Source organism: Cavia porcellus, unplaced genomic scaffold (genome assembly GCF_034190915.1).
Source record: "Cavia porcellus strain 051 isolate PalLab524CR breed Dunkin Hartley unplaced genomic scaffold, mCavPor4.1 scaffold_3, whole genome shotgun sequence".
Taxonomy (NCBI): domain Eukaryota; kingdom Metazoa; phylum Chordata; class Mammalia; order Rodentia; family Caviidae; genus Cavia; species Cavia porcellus.
The window spans coordinates 43177084-43198522 of record NW_026947486.1 but is presented as its reverse complement, the minus strand read 5'-3'; the positions used below and the strand labels follow the sequence as shown (position 1 = coordinate 43198522).

At 37.2% G+C, this 21439-nt stretch overlaps 1 protein-coding gene and 1 long non-coding RNA gene across 4 annotated transcripts in view; one reads left to right on the top strand and one right to left on the bottom strand.

Moving 5' to 3' along the window:
- Nucleotides 1-21439, bottom strand: part of LOC111757135 (uncharacterized) — a 119409-nt gene that overhangs the window by 69644 nt on the left and 28326 nt on the right. The window lies entirely within an intron of this gene.
- Nucleotides 21101-21439, top strand: part of Zdhhc15 (zinc finger DHHC-type palmitoyltransferase 15) — a 231964-nt gene continuing 231625 nt past the window's right edge. The window contains exon 1 of one of the 2 annotated variants that reach the window (XM_063246114.1): nucleotides 21101-21195. Coding sequence is in view for 1 of the 2 variants with exons in the window: in XM_063246112.1 (XP_063102182.1) it covers nucleotides 21135-21195 (61 nt within the window). In the remaining variant the exon portion in view is untranslated. The remainder of the gene's footprint in view (nucleotides 21196-21439) is intronic. The other variant, XM_063246112.1, reaches the window with a different exon arrangement.

Here is a 21439-nt window from a genome sequence, read left to right as displayed (position 1 = left end):
TGTGTTTCTTTTTATTGCTGACCTGAGGCCTTCTACATTAATGGTTACAACTGGCATATATTGGTTTGTCTCTTCCCTGCTATCCTCCTGCTGTGGGCCCTGCACTTTTCTCCTTCATTCAACTACCTGTCTTATTTGGCTATCCTCCTCTGCTACTGTTCCTGGAACCACAGTCAGCTTTATCTCTATATATATTATCCTTTAGAACTCTCTGTAAGGTTGGTTTGGTAGTCATGACTTCCTTCAGTTGTTCTTTATCAGGGAAGTATCTTATTTTTACATCAATTTTGAAAGACAGTTTTTCAGGGTAGATCAATCTGGTTTGGAAGTTGTTTTCTTTCAGGGTTGGAAATACTTCACTCCAAACTCTTCATGATTTGATGGTTTGTGTTGATAAGTCTGCTGTGATTCTCACTGGTTTTCCTTTATAGGTGATCTCTTTTCTCTAACAGCTTTTATTATTCTATTCTTGTGCTGAACTTCTGCAATCTTGATTGTTATATGTCTGGGTGTAGATTTAGTTTGATTATGGATAGCTGGAGTCCTATATGCCTTACTTATCTGCATGCCAGATCCATTTCCCATGTTTGGGAAGTTCTCTTCTATTACTTCTGTGAATATACTTTTAATTTCATTTGTGTTAACCCCTGCTTCTTCACCTGCACCTATCACTCTTAAGTTATGCTTCTTTGCCTCATATTGCAGCTGTTGAGCTTTTATTCCCTGATTCCATGTTATTTTTAAGAGATCTTCCTTTCATAATCACTAGCTGCAATCCTGTCTTCAAAGTTTGAAAGTTTATCTTCAGTCTCTTTTAAGCACTTTTTCCAGCTTTCAATTGAATTTTTAATTTCCTGTATCTCTCTTTGAATCTGTTTCATGCATTGTAATTACTTTCTAAATTCATTAAAAGTTTCCATTATTTTCCTGTGCTCCTCTTTATTGTCTATGTCTTCTTTAGACCTGCTGAACAAATTTTTCAGTATGTTTGTGAGTTGTTCTTTTACCTTGGCCATTATTTCAGATTTGACTGCTTTTACAATCTCATGAAATTGTTTCCTTACTTTCTTCCTGGATTCCTCTAATTCCAGGTTTACAGTGAGATTGCAGGATGTGGAGCAGGCTGCTCCAGCCCTATGCAGCTTGCTATCCTTTCAGAGATATCAGGTATGTAACTTTCATTTTCTTCCATGACAGTATCTCCCAGACTCACTCTGGGAGGGCTAGAAGTCTCAGTTTGCCTTTTGCTCCTTCCTCTTGACATTCTCCTGGTTTCCTCCCATCAAGCTGGTTGTGGGACCCTAGGCACTTCCCATGTTGGCTGCTCCTAGGCAGTGTAGAGGAATGGTACAGGTACCTGAGTTCCTCTAATTCCATATTTACAACGAGATACCAGAGTGTGGAATGGGCTTCTCCAACCCTATGCAGCTACACTGTGGATTCTCTGGTGATCAGGGGTGCATGGAGGTGAGTCTGCTTCTTTCAGCCTGTGTGTATATACTGGGACTCCCACAATGGTTGCAGACAAACAAGGATGTGTTTGTCTGATTCTGCTAGTGGGAGATGGCTGCCTGAGGGAACCAAGAGCTTCCAATGGTGGCCTATGGATGCACAGGGCTTACCTGGCTGCATCTCCCTGCTCTTGCTGGCTGCCTGCAGGAAGGAGCCTTCTGGTGGCAGCTCCCTGAAGGTGAAGGCAGATCTTTTTTTCTCTGCCCATACTGCCCGACTGAAGGACGTGGCCCATTGGTGTTGGTACACAACAGGCAGATGTGGATCTGTCTGTCTCCCTCAACCTGCACTGGGCACAGGGAAGAAAGGGCCTTCCAGTGGCAGCCCTTGGCAGGCAGAGGCAGATCTTCTGGTTCTCTCTGTCTGCACTGGGCATGCAGAGGAAAGGCCCTTCTGGTGGTTGCACCCAGCAGACAGAGACAGAGCTCCTGGTTCTCCCGGCCAGCACTGGGCATGCAGAGGAAAGGGCTTCCCTCACAATGATTTTTACAGACATGTATAGTTAATACATCGTAATTAAAAATACAATGTAAAAAATAGAACCTTTGACAGAACAGTTTATTCAGTCATATGCTCTAACACTCACCTATACCACTTAAAATTCATCCATTATAGACTATGTGCTCTCTCTCCTAAATCAATCCTGGATATTCCCAGAGTACTGAGAGTTTTTCCCCCCCACAAATATAGGTAATTAAACACAAGGAAACTTGACTACTATGGTGAAGAAGCATCCATTTAAAAATTATTCATGTTTTATTAGTACATTTAATAGAAAATTGTAGATGAGAAAAAATCTTGTTAAATTGCCTCAGCTGCAGTTGAATTTTTAGTCCTCTTGCCTCAGTTTCCTGAGTACCTGGGAGTACAGGCATGTACCACCATGGGCCAATTTTATGCTATCTTCTTAATTTGGACTATTTGTCTCTCATAATCATACCATTAAGGTAAAGATCACATCTTATTCATGACATGAGGAATTTATAGTTTTAATAAGTTTAAAATTTCAGCACTCTCTCTGTCATTGAAAGTTGCATCTCTCACAAATTTCTTGTCATTGGCTTTATTATGTGACAGAGAATTTTGAGATATCAAAAGGCAGAAGTTGTATCATATTTTTCAATCAGGCATTCTATAGATACATGCAAATATTACAATGCATAAGTACAGTGTAGTTACATTTATTTCATGAACAGTAAATTCGAAATCTCAGTTGTCAGGGAATTTACTCATGGACATAGAGTTGGCAAATCATAGCAAAGGATCAGGATCTAGGAAACCGGACTTCCAGTATAGCAGTCTTTCAATTTTATATTGGGGTATTTCATTATACCAGAGATTAGGGATTCCAATATGTATGCAAAAATAAGACAAAGGAGAAAACAAGATCTCTATCCATCTGTTCCTCTGAAACATTGGTCTCACATGCAAATGGGGGAAGAAGGAGAGAAGACAGCCATCTCATGGTCCTTGCCAATCAATTGAATGCCTTTTGTTAGATCCATAACAACAAAGATATTTTGAATGAATTACAGGCTACTGATTTTTCCCGAACCATCTGATCTTTTTTTCTCAATGATTTTTCCATATAGGAAGTTAGCTCACTCACTGTTGTACTACAAACATGATTCAAAACTGAGAAAATTTTCATTAATAAAAGAATACGTGAATTTTCTCTTTGACACATATTCAAAAAATTTCAGGAAATAGTATCAATACACACACACACATGCACACACACGCATACACACATACACTCAGCTGTTCTAACATTGCTGACATCTGGCTGATGGCTCTTTAACCAGATTGTATAGCAGAAAAATATTGCTACTTTCCCATTCTTTCAGTCCAACCTCAAATCTTATATACACATTTCACACTATTATCATAGATTATGATTATTGACATAGAGATTATTTTATTATATTATAGCACATATTATAAATTGACATAGGGATTATTAATAAATCCCTGTCAATTAATTTTCCCATTAGCTTAGTCTCCCATTGTATATTCAAGTCTTTAGAAAATAATTTCTACTTTTTATATACTATTTTCCCCTCTTGTCAAGCATTGTAAAATTCCCATTTTTTAACTTTGCAGAATTTCCATAAAATTCAGACTTTTTGTGGCAAATGATACTACTAGGAACATCATTTCTCAATTCCCTTTGCCTTTGAGATTATTAGGCATGCACTAGGTGGCAGATTAGATGTCACCACCCTCCAAAAGACTATATAGAAATGCAAGTCCTGATCAGGTGCCCCTTTTATGAATTTCCAGTAAATGAGGTACAAAAATTGTATTTTTAATACTCTAGGACATAATATATGGCATTTCTCCATTTCTTGTAGATTTCACTGGAGCATAACTTCTCCAAAAGCAATGACTTCTAGTGATCATGAGAATCAGTTAAAGAATCAGAAAATTTAGAATTAAAAAATAGAATTTAAAAATTTTAACAGTATCTAAATGAAATAGGTGGACGTTTATAGAATAAATGAATAGACAGTTTGATGAATATGTGTCACATCATTACATCTATAGATCACAGTATTCTGCACACATATTTCATTTACTCCAATCTCTTTTAATCACTGGCAGATTTACACAAAGCAGGACTATGATACTTATGATATCATATTTTGTCTGCATGCTAGTTACAATATCAGAAGGGCTATCTTTGGCTTCTTTACTTTCACCACAGTGTACTGTTTAGGATTTGTCTATCAGTGGCCACATTTATTTTATGTTTTCCCACGTAACCTTAGAATACAGAATATACAACTGTCTGCAGTTCTGATATAAAGATAGGTATAGGAAAGGCTGACAAGTGAAAATTCAGGAAATAATTTAGAGCCAATAAAGCCTAAACACAATAAAGCAGCAGTCCTCAGAACTTCTAGACCATGTACTATCCTTTGAAGTTTGCCTTAAGAATTATAGCTCTTTACAATAGTATGTTGTGGTTTCAGATTAGTGATGAAGAAGGTGGCAAAGTCTGAAAACAATTCATTGAGGAATGGATAAAAAACTCATCAAGCAAATGCAGAAGGATTGGCAGACTAGGCTGGAGAACATATGATTCCACAGAGTGATGATAAAACAAATTGAAAAAAGGTGTTATTTTCCTCAGATTACACACAGGTTGATGCTCTGAGTAGGAGAAAAATGATGCAGTGATGCTGATTCCAAGAGTCTTGATTCATTGTGTGTTGGTTCTGCATATGAAAATGTACCCAAATGGCTATGTGAAGCAACTATAATTTAAATTATATTAAAGAATATGGGCAACTTGCAGACAAGAGGCCAACCAGGCAGGAATGTATTGAGGTTAAAGTTTCTCCAGGTTTACTTAATTTCTTTAGATATTTGGATAATTAAAAGCTACATATATTGTAGATATGGGTTAGAGAAAAAAGAGAACAATGGTACATCTTAACAATTACCGCCATACTCGACTAGCTAGATCTTAACACCAATTAGATTGGCAGCACAAAAGAAGGGAATGAAGGAACTGCACAGGATTGTGAATTGCAGCACAACAAATTCCTGAGTCTTACCTCATATGAAAATTAATGCACACTGACCTCTTTTGCACAATGGTTTAACTGGTGATCATAATGATCACTGAAAGGATCAGAAAAGCACCAGCTTTTGGTCCTTTTCCAGAGCTCTCATGTCCACAGACTAATGGAATTCTTAAATTCAAATCAATATTGGTATATAAGGCAGCCTCATCTATATAATATATCAGAATAACACTCAAATGTTAGGCTATATAATATATTGGAGAAATGAATAGGATAAAGAAAGTACTTGCCTCAAAAGAGAATCCATCTCAGCTTGAAGAACAAAATAATCTATGGATGACTACAATAAGCAATAATAGCAAAAAAAGTCTAGTTTGATTGATTCAGTAATCAGCCATGGGAAAGTCTTCCCCTTAGATCTGTTTTATAGGAACTCAAAGGTGTTTGAAATGTTTATATGTAAAGCAATTGGCCATAGAAAATAAGGAAATTTTTAAAATACCAGGTTCTGATTGAAACATATGGTAAAGTAACTTTGTTTATACTAATCAGTGGTACCTTGATGCCAATGAACTCCTCTAAGGAATCTTAAGTGCATTTCTGGTTGTGTGTAACAGACAAGTACTTTGCTCACATGGTTTTTTTGGCTATCTCATGTTAAATCTTTTCCTTTCATATTGTGAAAAGCAGAGGTAATACAGTCTAACAATATTAAAATACTATAAGGAAGACCTGAGAGAGGTTTCTGGATTACCCTTCAAAATGTTTTTACAGGAGAAAGCAGTCCTTAGAAATAAATCTTCGATGGATTTTCAGGAGAAAATGGTGGAGAGATAACAGCAGCTACAGCGGCTTTCTGAGATAGCCAGCTTAGAATCCAGGAATGGTGTGGCATGAGGAGTCCTAAGCAAGGGGAGATATACCCTGCCAACCCAGAAATGAACTAAGCTTAGAGAAACCAACCGAAAATGCAATCCCGGTGCTATAACCGGAACAGATAAAATCACAGCACCAAAGCTGGAACCCGCGCTTCTGGAAGCCATGATTTGAATTTCCTGCCACTGCTGCAGTGTCTGAATTGGCACAGCAGGGAGAGAGACATGAAAGCTCTGAGAGCAGGAATCGGTGGAGTTGAGAGTGGGACTGGTGGGGAACCCTGCATAGACCTGCAGTGAGTGAGAGGAACGGGGACCCTCCCGTAGACTAGGAGGCTCCAACAGAGGACATTCTGGGACCGGGAAGACTAGCTGGACAGGACACTGCAGTAACTTTAGTTGCATATTCCCCTCTCAAGCAGGATTGGTGGGAAGGGCTTGGCCTGGGAGATGCCTTGGACTAATGTAGGGAGCTGCGCGACAGCCCCATTGCTGCCTCCCTGCCTCTCTCTCTCCTATGGGCACAATGCGTCTGCCTACATTAACCATAATCCTCTCCTGCTTACATCACGTACCTGGATGTGACGATGACCCTGTTGTATTCATCCCCATAGCATCTTCCTTTCCCACCTCCCGCCCTTGGCCTATAAAAGATGTGATCACTTCTGGAATAAATGGAGGCTTGATTGCATTCTCTCTTGACTTGCTTCCATTTCTCTTTGTCTCCCCTATGTCTTTATTTAATCCCCATTCCCCCTCCTGGTACATCCCATGGATTGATCCGCAGCCTGGATCAGACTAAGACACAGTAGGCTAGCCCAAACAGGTCCGAGCGCCAGCGGTGCACCCTAGCAGTGAAGCCTTCAGGAAGTTGACATGGAGGGGTGGACCCAGCAGATGCTGCCCAGGTCTGTGCCTCCCTAGTACACTGCAGTGGGCAAGAACACCTAGCCAGCAGATTCAAACAAACTGTAACTGACAAAAGAAAAAAACTGAACCTCCTATATATGCTTGTATGGAAGGAACAAAAAGTTTGGGAAGAGGGAGCAACAAGAAAGGGTCCTCAGTCCCAAATCCTGAGAACAGTGATCCAGGAACAGTAAATGCAACAAATGAGGACAGAAAACATGCAATATTAGACACAGCACCAATAGACATAAAGTGATTATCTCCGGAGCCTCATAGACAAGTTCAAAAGTGAAGTATTTAATGAAGTAAAGCAAGATCTAAGTAGAAAAGTTAGAGAAATGCTAAGCACTGCCAAAGAAAAAACAGATGGTACAATGGGAGAACAGAAAAAAGGGGGAGAGTTGTTTGATGGAGAAAATGTAGAATACGTGAAGCAGGTTCAAAGAGATTACCAGGAAACTAAAAACTCTATTGAAAGCTGGCATAACAGCTTGAAAGAAACTAAGGATAGATTATCTGAACTGGAGGACAGATTTGTAAGACGGGAGCATGAAATGAAAAACTTCTTAAAAATAACAAGGAAACAAACAGCAACAATACAAAGGCAAGAAGATGATAAGAGGATCTATAACTTAAGAATTAAGAACATAAAAGAAGAATTAGGGACACAAACAAATGAAGTACAAAAGCTATTCACAGAAATAATGCAGGAGAATTTCCCTTATTTAGCAAAAGGTAAAGATATTCAGATATTCAATGAGGCATACAGGACCCCAGCCCCCTACAACCCAAACAGAACTACACCCAGGCATATAATAATCAAAATTCCAGAAATCCAATATAAGAACAGAATATTAAAAGCCTTCAGAGACAAGAAACAGATCACTTACAAGGGAACACCCATCAGAATTACAGCAGACTTCTCGACACAAACCATCAAATCATGAAGAGCATGGAGGGGGGGATAATTGAAGCTTTGAAAGATAATAACCTCCAGCTAATATTGATATATCCTGCACAACTGTCCCTAGAAATTGATGGAAAAACAAGGTGCTTCCAGGATAAAGAGGAAATAGGGGAATTTGCAATCACCAATTTAACTCTACAGATAATACTACAGGATATTCTAAAAAAGAAAAATAACAAGATTCCAGAAACAGTGGCAGAGAGGCCACAATGAATGAAGCAGAAAGCGAAATGAAGAAGACAAACTGACAACTAAAGACAGAAAAAGAGCTCAACAGAAATGAGGCAGAGAAGGTTGGATGGTAGCAACAGCTATTTTGGAGAAAACAAGACATCATAATAGCCAGTGCCGATTTAATATCATCTTGTTTTGAAGTCTCATCAAGCTTTTGCTCTTCTGTCTTGATCGGTCTTAACATGTTGTATCTTATTGGATTTTATTATATGTGATAATATAAATAAAATCTTTTATAGATAAAGAGATTATGCAGAAACCATTGTTCATTTTCTGTTAGTTGATTCTAAATACCCTGTAATACTGTCATTCTCTTGAATGGGTTTACATTGTCTTGATATGTTTGATGCTACAGTATATGAAGCTATACTCAAAGATTTCAAGGGAAGAGACACTATGGTAACTACTTTTACATCGGGATTATCTTGTGGTGAAACACTATTTTGCTTAAACGGTTGTGTTTTGACCTGTGCTGTTTTGTTGTTACACCATCTTTTATTTCAATCTCCTGTTTTTATTATTTACTTTATTATTTTTTAATTAAGGGAAAGATAAATAAAAAATAGCAGGATATATTATAGTAACCCACTTTGATTTCCTGTTAACTTGATTTGAAACCCTGTATTGCTCTCACCATCTTGTTTTGACTGATTTTACTCTTCTGTTTTGCTTGATAGTACCAAGTTCGAAAGTATAGGCAACAATTGTGAACACAATAAGATTCATTATGACACCCATTCTGGTTGACCATTATCTTCTTTTGAAGTCCTGTAATGTCTCCAATGTTTTGGTTTTATTGGTTTTGTTCTTTACTGTATTGTTCAATTTTATTATAACTGATGATACAGGCACTTCTTTTTAAGACAGCAAGAGGCAGTATGGTAACCATTGTTGATCACCTTGTATTTTGTTTTTACATTATGTACTATGTCCATCCTTTGTGATTTGGCTGACTCTGTTCTGTTATGTCACATTTGGTTTTACTCTCTTCAAAAAAAGTAATAAGAACTGTGAGAGTAATAAAACCCAAAATGTGTAATTGTCATCATACAAAAGAAAGGAAAACAAAGTGCTCTAAGGACATAACTGCATGTATATTTAAGTGTATAACATAGATAACCATATTACTGAGTTTTGTTGGTTCATTGAACAGAACTGTTTACAGTCTCACTGTTTGAATGTCCACTTTATATGCTTTATAATTTTGTAACTTGAACAACTATTTCTAAGATGACAATATGTATTTTATTAACTAGTGATTTCCTACTGTTTATTTTTTCTGCAATTCTGTATAACTTGTACCCTTTTTGTTTTTTTTTCTTTTTGTCCTTAAAATTAAAAAAAGAAAAATGAATAAATCTTCAAGGAAGAGCAGAGTGTTTTTATATACTTTCCCACACTTATGCTTTTCCTCTCTCCTGTCTTAGTTTCTACTACTATAAAATTATATTCCTTATATGATTCATTGAATCTCAATGACAGCCATCATATCCATCCCATCCCTATCAAATTTGCTGATATTTAGAAGGCTATTCCACTATTTTCATACTTTATTAATGTAAGTCCTTATTTCTGGTGCAAGTATTGATCATGTCTTACCTAGTGTCCTAGTACAGCCTTCCAAGTGACCAACATATCAGCAGTCTCTTTCTTCTTTTTAATATATCAGCAAGGTTTTACCATTCACGGAGTCATACATCTTGCAGATGAATATGTACTCTATTTTGCACCACTGTCACAAATCGAATTCATTGATTTAAGAAACATATGTTTAGTGAATATATATTGTACAGTATTACTATCCAGGGCTTTTAGAAAACAACTACTCATACAATTTCATTTCTAACATAAACCTAAAAACCCATTGATTAAAAAGACAAGGACCACTGAAGTCTGCCTCAATAACTTTATATCTCAAAGACATCTCTAGCCCCATAGTGTAGTGTATTACAGCCTGGAGCAGTTCTCAGTAAGTGGTGCTCCCCAGCCCAGAGTGGCCCCCACCAAGCAGCATGCCTTAGTCCAGATCAGATGCAGGACACTGTATATCTGGAGGGGTCTGACAAAGCCAGCAATTGGTGAGTGAATAAATTGGTGCTGTGCTTCAGAACATAGACATGAAACAGAAGTAGGTGAGAGGTGCTTCAATTTTACCTCAAAAGGATTGGAGCAAAACCCAGCAATCAAAGAGACTTAAATCACTTCACTGCTGAAGACTCACAATGGAATAAGAGTAGAGCCATAGAGATACAGTGGAAATCCAGCAGTTGGGAAGCATAATAAGGAGAATTCTCTTGAGAGGAAGGAGCTGACACTACCCAGACTCCATTCAAGTGGTCACCAAAAGCCACACTTAGTCCTAAATACAAAGGACTGGAAGTGTTCCCCTAGTCTGCGACCAGCATAGCAACCTTGACACAGCAACATCAGCCAACAAGCAGCCTGATATTGTACTGCAGTGAGACATGGGCATCCTCCTTGCCCTAGGATCAGTGAGCAACAGGAGGTACTAGTATGGAACAGAGGAAGTTGTGCAAGGTCAAGAAGGAGACAACTATATATGGCTCTGAAAACAACCCCAGGCTTTCCTTAGCTGAGGACACCACAACATCTGGGACAGCATTGTAGACACAAACACAGAAACGAGGAGCAAATGTCCAAATGTTGACAGCTGAAGACCAGCCCCACCCCTAACATCCAGAGCACAAGATCAGCCCCTCACCCAGCACAAATTCTACTGCACTCTTGGCTGAGTTATGCAGCACATTTTTGGAATAAGACTTGGACACTACCACAGAACTATAGACACCATAGAAATTTTATTCTCTTCCTTTTTCTTTTTACTTGGTTGATTAGTTTTCCTGTTTGAGGCTGATTGGAGATGTTTGGTTTGGTTTGGGAGTTTTCTGTTTTTCTTTTGACTATTAAGATTTCTTACCTTTATTTTTGCTTTGTTTTATTTGATTTTTTTTCTCCACTCAACTATTTCTCTTAAGTTTTAATACTTTCATGTGAATGAACAGTGTCTCTTCGTTTTTGGTTTGCTTTAATACTCTTTTGCTTTCTTTTTCATTCTTTATCTTCTGTACTCTTCCCCAGCCTCCCAAAACTTGATTGAACACACTTAGCCTTACAACTTTGATTCTACTATACTTCTCATTCATCGCTCTGTTTTGTGCACTATCCCTATTAAATGCCACCCAAACAGAGAAAACCAATCTACAAAGGAGAAAGTCATTTCATAGATATTCTTGGACTATGCTGTATTTTACCTGAAGGGATGGCTCCTAATGTTTAAAGGCATTAAATTAATAGTTACCACATTTTACCAGTTGTTAGGCTATGCTTGATTGTAATATTACTGCTAATAGTATTACTTTAGCCAGGAGGTCACATATGTTGTAATGAGTTTTTCTCCCTCTTATGAAAACATTGTGACTGTGGAAATAAATATCACTGTAGTCCATTACCAAACAATGAGGTGCTGAGCCAACTAAATATCAAATTCTTACCCTTAATAAATTGGGAAGTTAGATTCTTGGGATACACACAAAGACCAAGAACTATTTACATTTAGAAGAGATCTCTGAGGAATGCATATTTTCTAGGGAAGCTCTGATGCTAGGGATAAAGCTATTTACCATAAAAAATATATATAAGCATCAACAAATATAAGACAAAATAAAAAGTGGAAAGTGACCAGATGCATAAGAAAAATGCAACCCCAGACCTCCAGCTTACCAGGACCAGTCCAGAGCACAATGAAATAGAAAAAACTTGAAGGCAGATGCTAGATTTTTCTGAAGTGATAGCAACAGAAATGGAAAAACAAATGGATATGGCTATAGGAGAAATAACCTATCAGTTTAAGAAAAAAGAAATGGTAATCAAAATAAGACATGCTCAACAAATCTATATTAGACATAGATTAATAAAAATAGAGGAGTTTAGGAAAGTGATGGAAAATATTAATGTCCAACATAGGAAATAGAAGCCATAAAACAGATTCAAACAGATATCCAGAAGATTAAAAATTCCACCAAAGTATACACAATAGAGTGGATGAAGGTGTAGATAGGATACCAGATCTAGAAGAAAGGATTTTGGTTAGTGACCATGAAAAGAAAGATATCCTAAAATACCAAGGGACCATGAAAAATCAAGTCAATATCTGTAATATGAAGCAGAGAAGAAAAACATAAGATTATAGTTAAGGAGAAAGATGGAGATAGAAAAACACCATAAAAATATCTTCACAGAAGTAAATGGAGCAAACTTTCCAAATATGAATAAAGGAGTTGACATAAAAATAAATGAGTGAAGGGAAAAATATGGCGGCTTGCTAGGAAGCTGGATAGAGAACCTCTCCTGGGAGAACAGCCCAGATGCTAGAATCTGACAACAAGGAGAGGGCCAGATGATTGGAGAATGATTCTCACTTATCCAGGAGGAAACCAAAAGAAAAATAAAATTAGGAAGAGGAAGGAAAAGCATGAGTGGAGGGCTGAAGCCCGACACACTCACTGAGACTGTTCTGCACTGTGCTGGGGTGCTTTGGAGAAAGATGATTCAAGGTTGCATGGCGGCAGCTGATAACGGGAGTTGGTGAGTCCTGGGCCCTCTGCGGGAGGATGCGGTGCAGTGTAGAGTGGAGCCAAGGTAGAGAGCTTTATTGTTTATTAGTGAGTCCTGGAAATTGGGTCCTGAAGCATGGGAAGCTAACTGGAAGACATCTTGGAGTAGGGCAGAGCCCAGTGCTGTGGTGGAGTCAGTCAACCACCCCTAGCCCAGAGAGGACTAGTGGGTGCAGCTTGGGCTGAACCAGGCTGCTGTCAGGAACCAATAGCCAGAGACAAAATTGTTCCAACACTGTGACATCCACCACAGCACAGCATAAAGTGCTGAAGGCACTTGCATGTTGACTGCCTCAGAGGGGAGGGGCAAACCTGAAGCATCCTGGTGGGATACCTCAGATATCAGCAAACTGGAAAGAGCAGCAAGACCCCAGATAGCAAGCTTTAGAAAAACTGTAAGTAATACAGAGAAGTCCTGAGACCTCCTCCATACACCAGTCTGAAATAGAAACATGACAAGAGCATAAGATAAGACAACACCTCCAGCCACTGACCCTGATAAAATAAGCCCAGGAGAGGTAAATAAAGAAGAGAACCATTCCAGCAATCATGCAATGTTAGCCACAACATCAGCAGACATAAAGAAATACATTCGTGACTTCATAGATGAACTTAAAATTGAAATTCTAAGCCAAGTGAGACAAGAAATAAAAAGGTTAATTAAAGAAATGCTAAGCCCCTCTCAAGTAAACACAGAGGGAAGAAGGGAGGAACCCAGAAAAGAAAGAGAAACCTTTGGTGAAGAACATAAACAAAATCTAGAATACATGAAACAGATGCAAAGAGACTACCAGGAAACTAAAAACTCCATTGAAAGCAGGCAAAATGCCTTGAGAGAAACAAAAGTTAGCCTTTTGAAACCTGAAGAGAGATTTACAATGTGTGATCATGAAAGAAAGGATCTATAAAAAATAACAAGGAACCAAGAAATAACAATTCAAAGGCTAGAAGCTGACAAGAGGATCTATAAGTTAAGAATAAAAAACTTAAGTGAAGAAGCAGGAATAACCACAAATGAATTACAAAGATTATTCACAGAAATAATTAAGCAAAACTTCCCAAGCATAGGAAAAAGAAATATCTAGATAAATGAGGCATACAGAACTCCAGCTATCTACAACAAAAACAGATCTACATCCAGATATATAATAATCAAGACTCCAGAAATCCACTACAAGAACAGAATATTAAAAGTGGCCAAAGAAAAGAAGCAGATCACCTCAAGGGACAAATCATCAAATAATGACAGCCTTATCAACACAAACTATTAAATAGAGACTAGTCTGGGGTAAATAGTCCAAACCCTAAAAGAAAATAACCTCCAAACAAGATTAATGTACCCTGAAAAACTCTGTTTCAAAATTAATGGAGAAACAAGATGTTTCCAAGACAAAGAGGAACTGTGGGAGTTCATGGCCACCAACTCAACCCTACAGAAAATACTGAAGGATATTCTAGAGAAAGAGAGAGAAAAAAAATACCAAGATTCCAGCAACAGTGACAGAGAGGCCTCAGTTAACAAGGAGGACAGTGGAATGAAGGAGAAAAATGGACAAATAATAGCAGAAAAATAGAATAGCAGAGTTGAGGCAGAGAAGGTGGGCTATAATTTTTAACATAGATAGCCTAGATACACTAACAAAAAGAAACACAGAGTAGATTAGGATGCAGGATCCATTCAGATGCTCTGAATAGGAAATATATTCAACCTGAAAGAAGGTTAATAAACTGAAAGTCAAAGATGAGAAAACAAAGTTCTAATTGACAGGGAACCAGAGAGAAGTAGGGACAACTCATCCAGCAACTGCAGATAGGTTGGAAAGTTATGTGACTTTTGTGCAGTGTAGAAGTACAAAGCTAGAAGGAAGGAAAACCTTGTGGCTTTAGTACATAAAAGAGTACAGCTCAAGATCAAGCTCAGGGGTAAAAAGGTTCAGCACCACTCAGATAGATAATGGGTTGCCCTCTTAATCTAAAAACTAAAGGAGTTAGTGTGACCCAAAATATAAAACGCATCCTGAGAATGGGAAAGGTGAGGAATTGCTTAAAAAAGGAAGGCAGAGGACATTGTTAACAGTGTAACAGAATTTAAAAACCACACTAATCTATTATATCTTTCTGCTTAGCTTGATTTTATTTTGTTCAGGTCAGTCTACTCATACTAGATTTGAGGGCACAGAGAGCTATCCCCAAAAGAGCAAGCTATACCATGGTAGCTATCCTTAGTTTCCTATTAACTTAAACTGAAGCCCTGTATTATTTATATTGTCCTACTATGACTGATGTTAATTGAAGCTGGTTTGTTAAACTGCTGTTTTGCCTTGACTCATTTTATTGGAATTTGGTATGCTTGATAATATCGAGTCTAAGAGCAGAGGCAACCACTCTGAAGATGACAAGATGTAATAACATACACATTCTAGTTTATTATTAACTACTTTTGAAGTTCTACAATGTCTCCAAAGTTGTGTTTTTATTAAAATAGCTATGTAATGCTATGCTCAATTATTATATGTCTGATGATGTGGACAACTCTACTGAAAATAACAAAAGAAAGCATAGTAACTACTGTAGATCATTTATTAATGTGGTTTTATATGTTTTTCATTTCATGTTTTAACAAGACTTTGTTTTTTGTCTTGTTATAATCTGTTTTTCCCTATAATACAGAAAGAATAGATATACATACAGAGATTCACACATGGGGAGAACTTCTAAACAGTTTACGGGAACAGTTTATATAACGCATGATGTAATGGACAGGTGCTCTGAAGAAGAAGAGATACTAAGAAACCTAGTGCTAGCAAATATTACTCTAGTACCAAAACCTGAGAAAGACCCAACTAAAAAAGAGAACTATAAACCGATCTCCCTAATGAACACAGATGCAAAAATCTTCAATAAAATATTGGCAAATAGGATCCAGCAAATCATCAAGAAGATTATACACCATGACCAGGTGGGATTCATCCCAGGAATGTAAGGATGGTTCAACATATGCAAATCAATAAATATAATCCACCATATCAATAAAGCCAAACATAAGAATCACATGATCATTTCTATAGATGCAGAAAAAGCCTTCGATAAGGACCAACATTTATTCATGATAAGAACTTTACAGAAAATTGAAATAGATGGTCTTTACCTCAATATAATAAAGGCCATTTATGACAAACCAACAGCCAGCATCATACTAAATGGCCAAAAATTGAAAGCCTTTACTTTAAAATCTACACAAGACAAGAATGTCCTTTATCACCACTCCTATTTAATATAGTATTGCAAGTACTAGCCAAAGCAATTAGGCAAGAGAGAGAAATAAAAGGGGGAAAGATAGGAAAAGAAGAAGTTAAATTATCATTGTTTGCAAATGACATGATACTCTACATAGAAGACCCCCTAAACTCCATTGAAAGACTCTTAGATTCAATAAATAAATTCAGTAATGTGGCTGGATACAAAAAATCAGTGCTCAGAAATCAATAGCATTCCTATACACGAACAACAAAATCACAGAGAGGGAAATAAGAGAAACTACACTCTTCACATTAGCAAGCAAAAAAATGAAATATTTAGAAATTACTCTTACAAAAGAAGTGAAAGACTTATACAGTGAAAATTATAATACACTGAAAAAAAGAAATTAAAAATGATCTCAGAAAATGGAAAGACATCCCTTGATCTTGGATAGGAAGAACAAACATTGTGAAAATGGCCATTCTCCCAAAACTGTTATACAGATTCAATGCAATCCCAATAAAAATACCGTCAACATAGCTTATAGATCTAGAGAAATCACTCCTAAATTTCATCTGGAACCAGAAGAGACCTAGAATAGCAAAGGCAATTCTAAGCAGCAAAGACAAAGCAGGAGGCATCACAATCCCTGACTTGAAGTTATACTACAAAGCAACAGTAGTAAAATCAACATGGTATTGGAATCAAAACAGAGCCGAAGATCAATGGAATAGATTAGAAGATACAACCACAACTACAAACACACTCAACCACCTTATCTTTGATAAAGGAGCGAAGCAGGTTCACTGGAAGACCAACAGTCTCTTTAATAAATGGTGGTGCAAAAACTGGCTCTCCGTTTGCCGAAAACTAAAGCTAGACCCATGTCTATCACCATGTACTAAATTAAAATCTAAATGGGTCAAAGATCTGAATATTAAAAGAGAAACACTAAATCTATTGGAAGACAAATTCGGTAGAAACCTTGAAGGCATAGGAGTAGGTAGAGAATTCATGAACAGGACTCAAATTGCACAGGAAATACTTCCCAGAATCAATAACTGGGACCACTTCTTATTAAAAAGTTTCTGTATGTCAAAAGAAATCTCCAGCATAGTGAAAAGGAAACCCACAAACTGGGAAAAGATTATAGTGAACTCTCTCTCAGACAAGGGACTCTGGTCTAAAACATATAAAGAATTAAAAGAACTCAGACCCCCAAAATTCAAAGATCCAATCCAAAAATGGGCATCTGAGATGAATATACACTTTTCAGATGAAGAAATGCTAATGGCAAATAAATACATGAAAAAATGTTCATCATCATTGGTCACTAGAAAATGCAAACTAAAACCACACTGAGATACCATCTCACTCCTGAAAGAATGGCCAGGATCAAGAAAACCAACAACAACAAATGCTGGAGAGGCTGTGGGGAAAAAAGAACTCTCCTACACTGTTGGTGGGAGTGTAGACTGGTGAAGCCTTTGTGGAGGTCAGTCTGGAGATTTCTCAAACAGCTGGGATTCGAAGTCCCATTTATTCCATCTATTCCACTTCTAGGCATATTCCCAGAAGAATTGAAAGCGTCATACCACAGTGATATATGTGCACCTATGTTTATAGCAGCACAATTTGTAATCGCCAGATCTTGGAAACAACCCAAGTGTCCACCAACTGAGGAATGGATAAAAAAGTTTTGGTACTGCTATACAATGGAGTATTATTCAGCTATAAAGAAGGATCACATTGAGATATTTATGGGCGCAGCTTGAGACCATACTCATAAGTGAAATAAGCCAATCTCGCACGTGTGAATACCAAATAGTTTCCCTAATGTAAGTAATGATTCAAATATATAAAAATATGGGTTAATCATGATTCCCCATTATGTGGCCTTGAAGCCTTATAAAGTTTTCACTTATTAATTGGAAAGGCTTTATTCTGGGCTTCTTGATATGGGAACATTTGAAGCTATAGTATAGGAAGTTTTATTCAAATATTTCAAGGAAAAAGACAGACACTATGGTAACTACTATTAAGTCGGCTTATTTGGTGGTAAAGCACTAGGTTGCTGAAACAGTCATGCTTTGACCTGTATTGTTATATTGTTATGTCCTGTTTTATCTCAATCTCTCCCTTATTCTTTAAAAAAATTATTTAGTTATTTCTTATGTTTGTTTTAATTAAGGGGAAAATTTTTAAAATTAGCAGGATATATAATAGTAACTTTTTTTTGATTTCCTATTAACTTGTTTTGAAGTCCTGTAATACTCCCATGATCTTGGTTTGACTGATTAGACTCTGTTCCATTCTGTATGATAGTATCAAGTTTGAGGGTATAGGCAACTACTTTGAAGGCAATAAGATTCATTAAGATGCCCATTCTGGTTTGACTATTGTCTCCTTTGGAAGTCCTGTAATGTTTACAATGCTTAAGTTTTATTGGTCTTGTTCTCTACTGTTTTGTTCAACTTTATAATATATAATGAGATAGACAATTCTTTTTAAGGAAACAAGAGACATCGTTGATAACCATTGTTGATAACCTTGTACTCTGTTTTACATCATGTGCTATGTCTATCCTTGGTTTTGACTGACAGCTTTGTTTTGCCATATTTGACTTTATTCTCTCCCCCCCAAAAAAAGTAATAAGAATTAAGGAGTAATAAAACCCAAAATGTGAAAATTTTGTTGTAAAAAAGAGAGGGAAAAAAAAGAGCTCTAAAGCATACAACAGCAAGTGTGTTTAGGTGTGTTTATCATCTATCAGCTATTTAACACCCCTAAACATACTTGCTGTTATATCCGTTAGAGCTCTTTTTATTTTCCTATTTAACATATAGCTGACCATATTAATGTTTTTGGTTGGATCATTGAACACAACTGTTTGCAGTCTCACTGTTTGAATGTCCACTTTGTATGCTTTGATACTGTGATTTGAGCAACTATCTCTAAGATGTTAATATGTAATCTATTAACTGGTGATTTCTACTTTTTTTTTGTGATTCTGTATTACTTGTACCCTTATACCGCTATGTTTTGTTTTGTGTTTTTCTCTTTTTCCTTTTAAATAAAATTTATAAAAAGAGAGGAAAAGAAAGTGCTCTAAAGGATATAACCGCATGTATGTTTAAGTGTGTAAAACAGATAACCATATTACTAAGTTTTTGTTGGATCACTGAACAGAACTGTTTGCAGTCTCACTGTTTATATGTCCACTTTGTATGCTTTAATTTTGTAACTTGAACAGCGACTTCTAAGATGACAATATGTAATCTATCAACTAGTGATTTCTATCTGTTTTTTGAAATTCTGTATTACTTTTACTTTTTTCTGTTTTGCTTTTTTCCTCTTTAAATAAAATCCTTTATAAAAAAAAAAACAAGCATTTACAACCCCATGTTCTCATGACCAAAATAAATCTTCAGAAAGGCGTATAATAATCAAGATTTCAATCAATAGTAAAACCTCCAGTCCCAGTCTGAGAACCAGCACCACACATAAGCACCTTGTGGACTGGGAACAGCCAGACCCAGGGCTCTTCCCATGAGTCAGCACCATTTGCAGACTGGAGATATAAAGAACAAGGCCATACTAGAAAGCAAGCCCATTCTGGGAACCAGAGCCACACACAGACTGCTGCCAGACTTGGAACAACCGGACTTCAGACCCTTCCAGTGCACAGGCTGACAAATAAGAAGTAACAATTTCCCCACCTCCCCTCACTGTAATCAACCAGCTTATCTGGGGAAACACCAGCTGTGATGATAGCTATCAAGGTGAAATGCAATTGGATGCCTGCGGTGCCTTGATATTTCACTAACTTTGCAAGTCTAGGGCCAGTGGTCTGATCACAGGTTCAGAGGATAGTGGTACACAGTGTGGCATCTAAAGGGGATTTACTTCTGAGGGTTGTAGCCATTGTTGATTCCCTATGGTGTTATTTTGGAGTACTAAATCATTTCCATTGTTTTGTTGGGTTGGGTTTCATTTTATTTTGTTTGGTTTGGTTATGTTTAATCTAATGACAGCAGCAGCTATTTCAAAGACAGCAAGATATATTACAGTAGTAATTTTGGATTTTCTATAGACTTGTTTTGAAGTCCTTTATTACATTCCCAGTTTCATTTTTATTGTTTCTATTCTTTCCTGTTTTGTTTGATTTTTATTATGTCTGAAGTTATCAGCAGCTATTTTGAAGACATCAAAAGGCATTATTATAACTATTATTGATTTCATAATGTTTGAAATCCTGTTCTTACACTGGCTTGTTTTGATTGGTTTTGTTCTATTTTATCCTCTTTAAAATAAAATAAATTAAAGTAAAAGACCAAGATTTCAGAAATTCAGGAAAAGAAGAGTATATTAAAAGCAGTTAGAGAAAACAAACAAGTCCCCTGTATAGAACACTCATTAGAATCACAGAAGACTTCTCCAAACAAACCCTGAAATCAAGGGGAGATTGAAATGTTCCAAGTTCTAAAAGAAAATAACCTTCTGCCCATATTAACATACTCTGCAAACCAATCTTGCAAAATCAGTGGAGAAGTAAGATATCACCTCTCTTGTTTACTTTACTCTCATTGCTTGGACAAAGCACCTGATACCCAAAATTAAGGAAATGTTTATTTAGTTTAGAGTTAGTAGAGATTTCAGTCCAGAATCAGCTGGCTTCAAGGCATGGGAGTATGGCAAAGGACAACTTTTTGTGGTGGCACTAAAGGCAGGAAGGGTACTAAATGGAGGAAGAGCAAAAAGAGAAGAGTATGCCTCCTTCTCTCCCTTATATTGTGTGCTGGATACCCACCCCTGGGTGGGTGCAACACTCACACCATCAATCTCAGCACTCAACAATGAACCAATCAAAAGCACTACTCAGCCACCTACAAATGACTTGTCTCCCCATGACTACATCAAGTTTTAGGGGGATATCCAAACAAAAACTACAATATCCCACCCTTGGCTCCCCAAAGAGTCAGATACAATCTTTATACAAAAGATATTTTGTTCATCTCCAAGAGTTGCCAACATCAAACCATTTTAGCATTGCTGAAACATCAAAGTCCCGAGTGTGGTCAAAGGTATAAGAGAAACTCTTAGGTGCAACCTGCTGTACAAATAAAAAGAAAGTTAAACATTTCCAACCTACAATGGCACAAGATAAACATTACCAGTTCAAAAGGTACAACCAGGGAGATACAAAGCACTTGAACCAAAACAACCCCAAATGCCATCTGGTCAAACATTAAGTCCTGTAGTTTCATATGGAACATCTAAATCTATTTGTGGTAAGTCGTGAGCTCCAACAGGCTTGTGTAAATTTGCCTCTATGACACTTCTGGTGGTGGGTGCTTCCACGGTTTCTCTCATAGGCCTAATCTCCTCAATCCTTTCAGCTTTCTTTTGCTGATCCACATTACTGACTTTTCCAACCTTTTTGTGGTCTTGACTGCACTTGTGGCTTCACCCGCACAGTTTCACAAATCGCCCGACCAAGTAAACACTGCCTGGTTTCCCAGGTCTTCTAAAAGC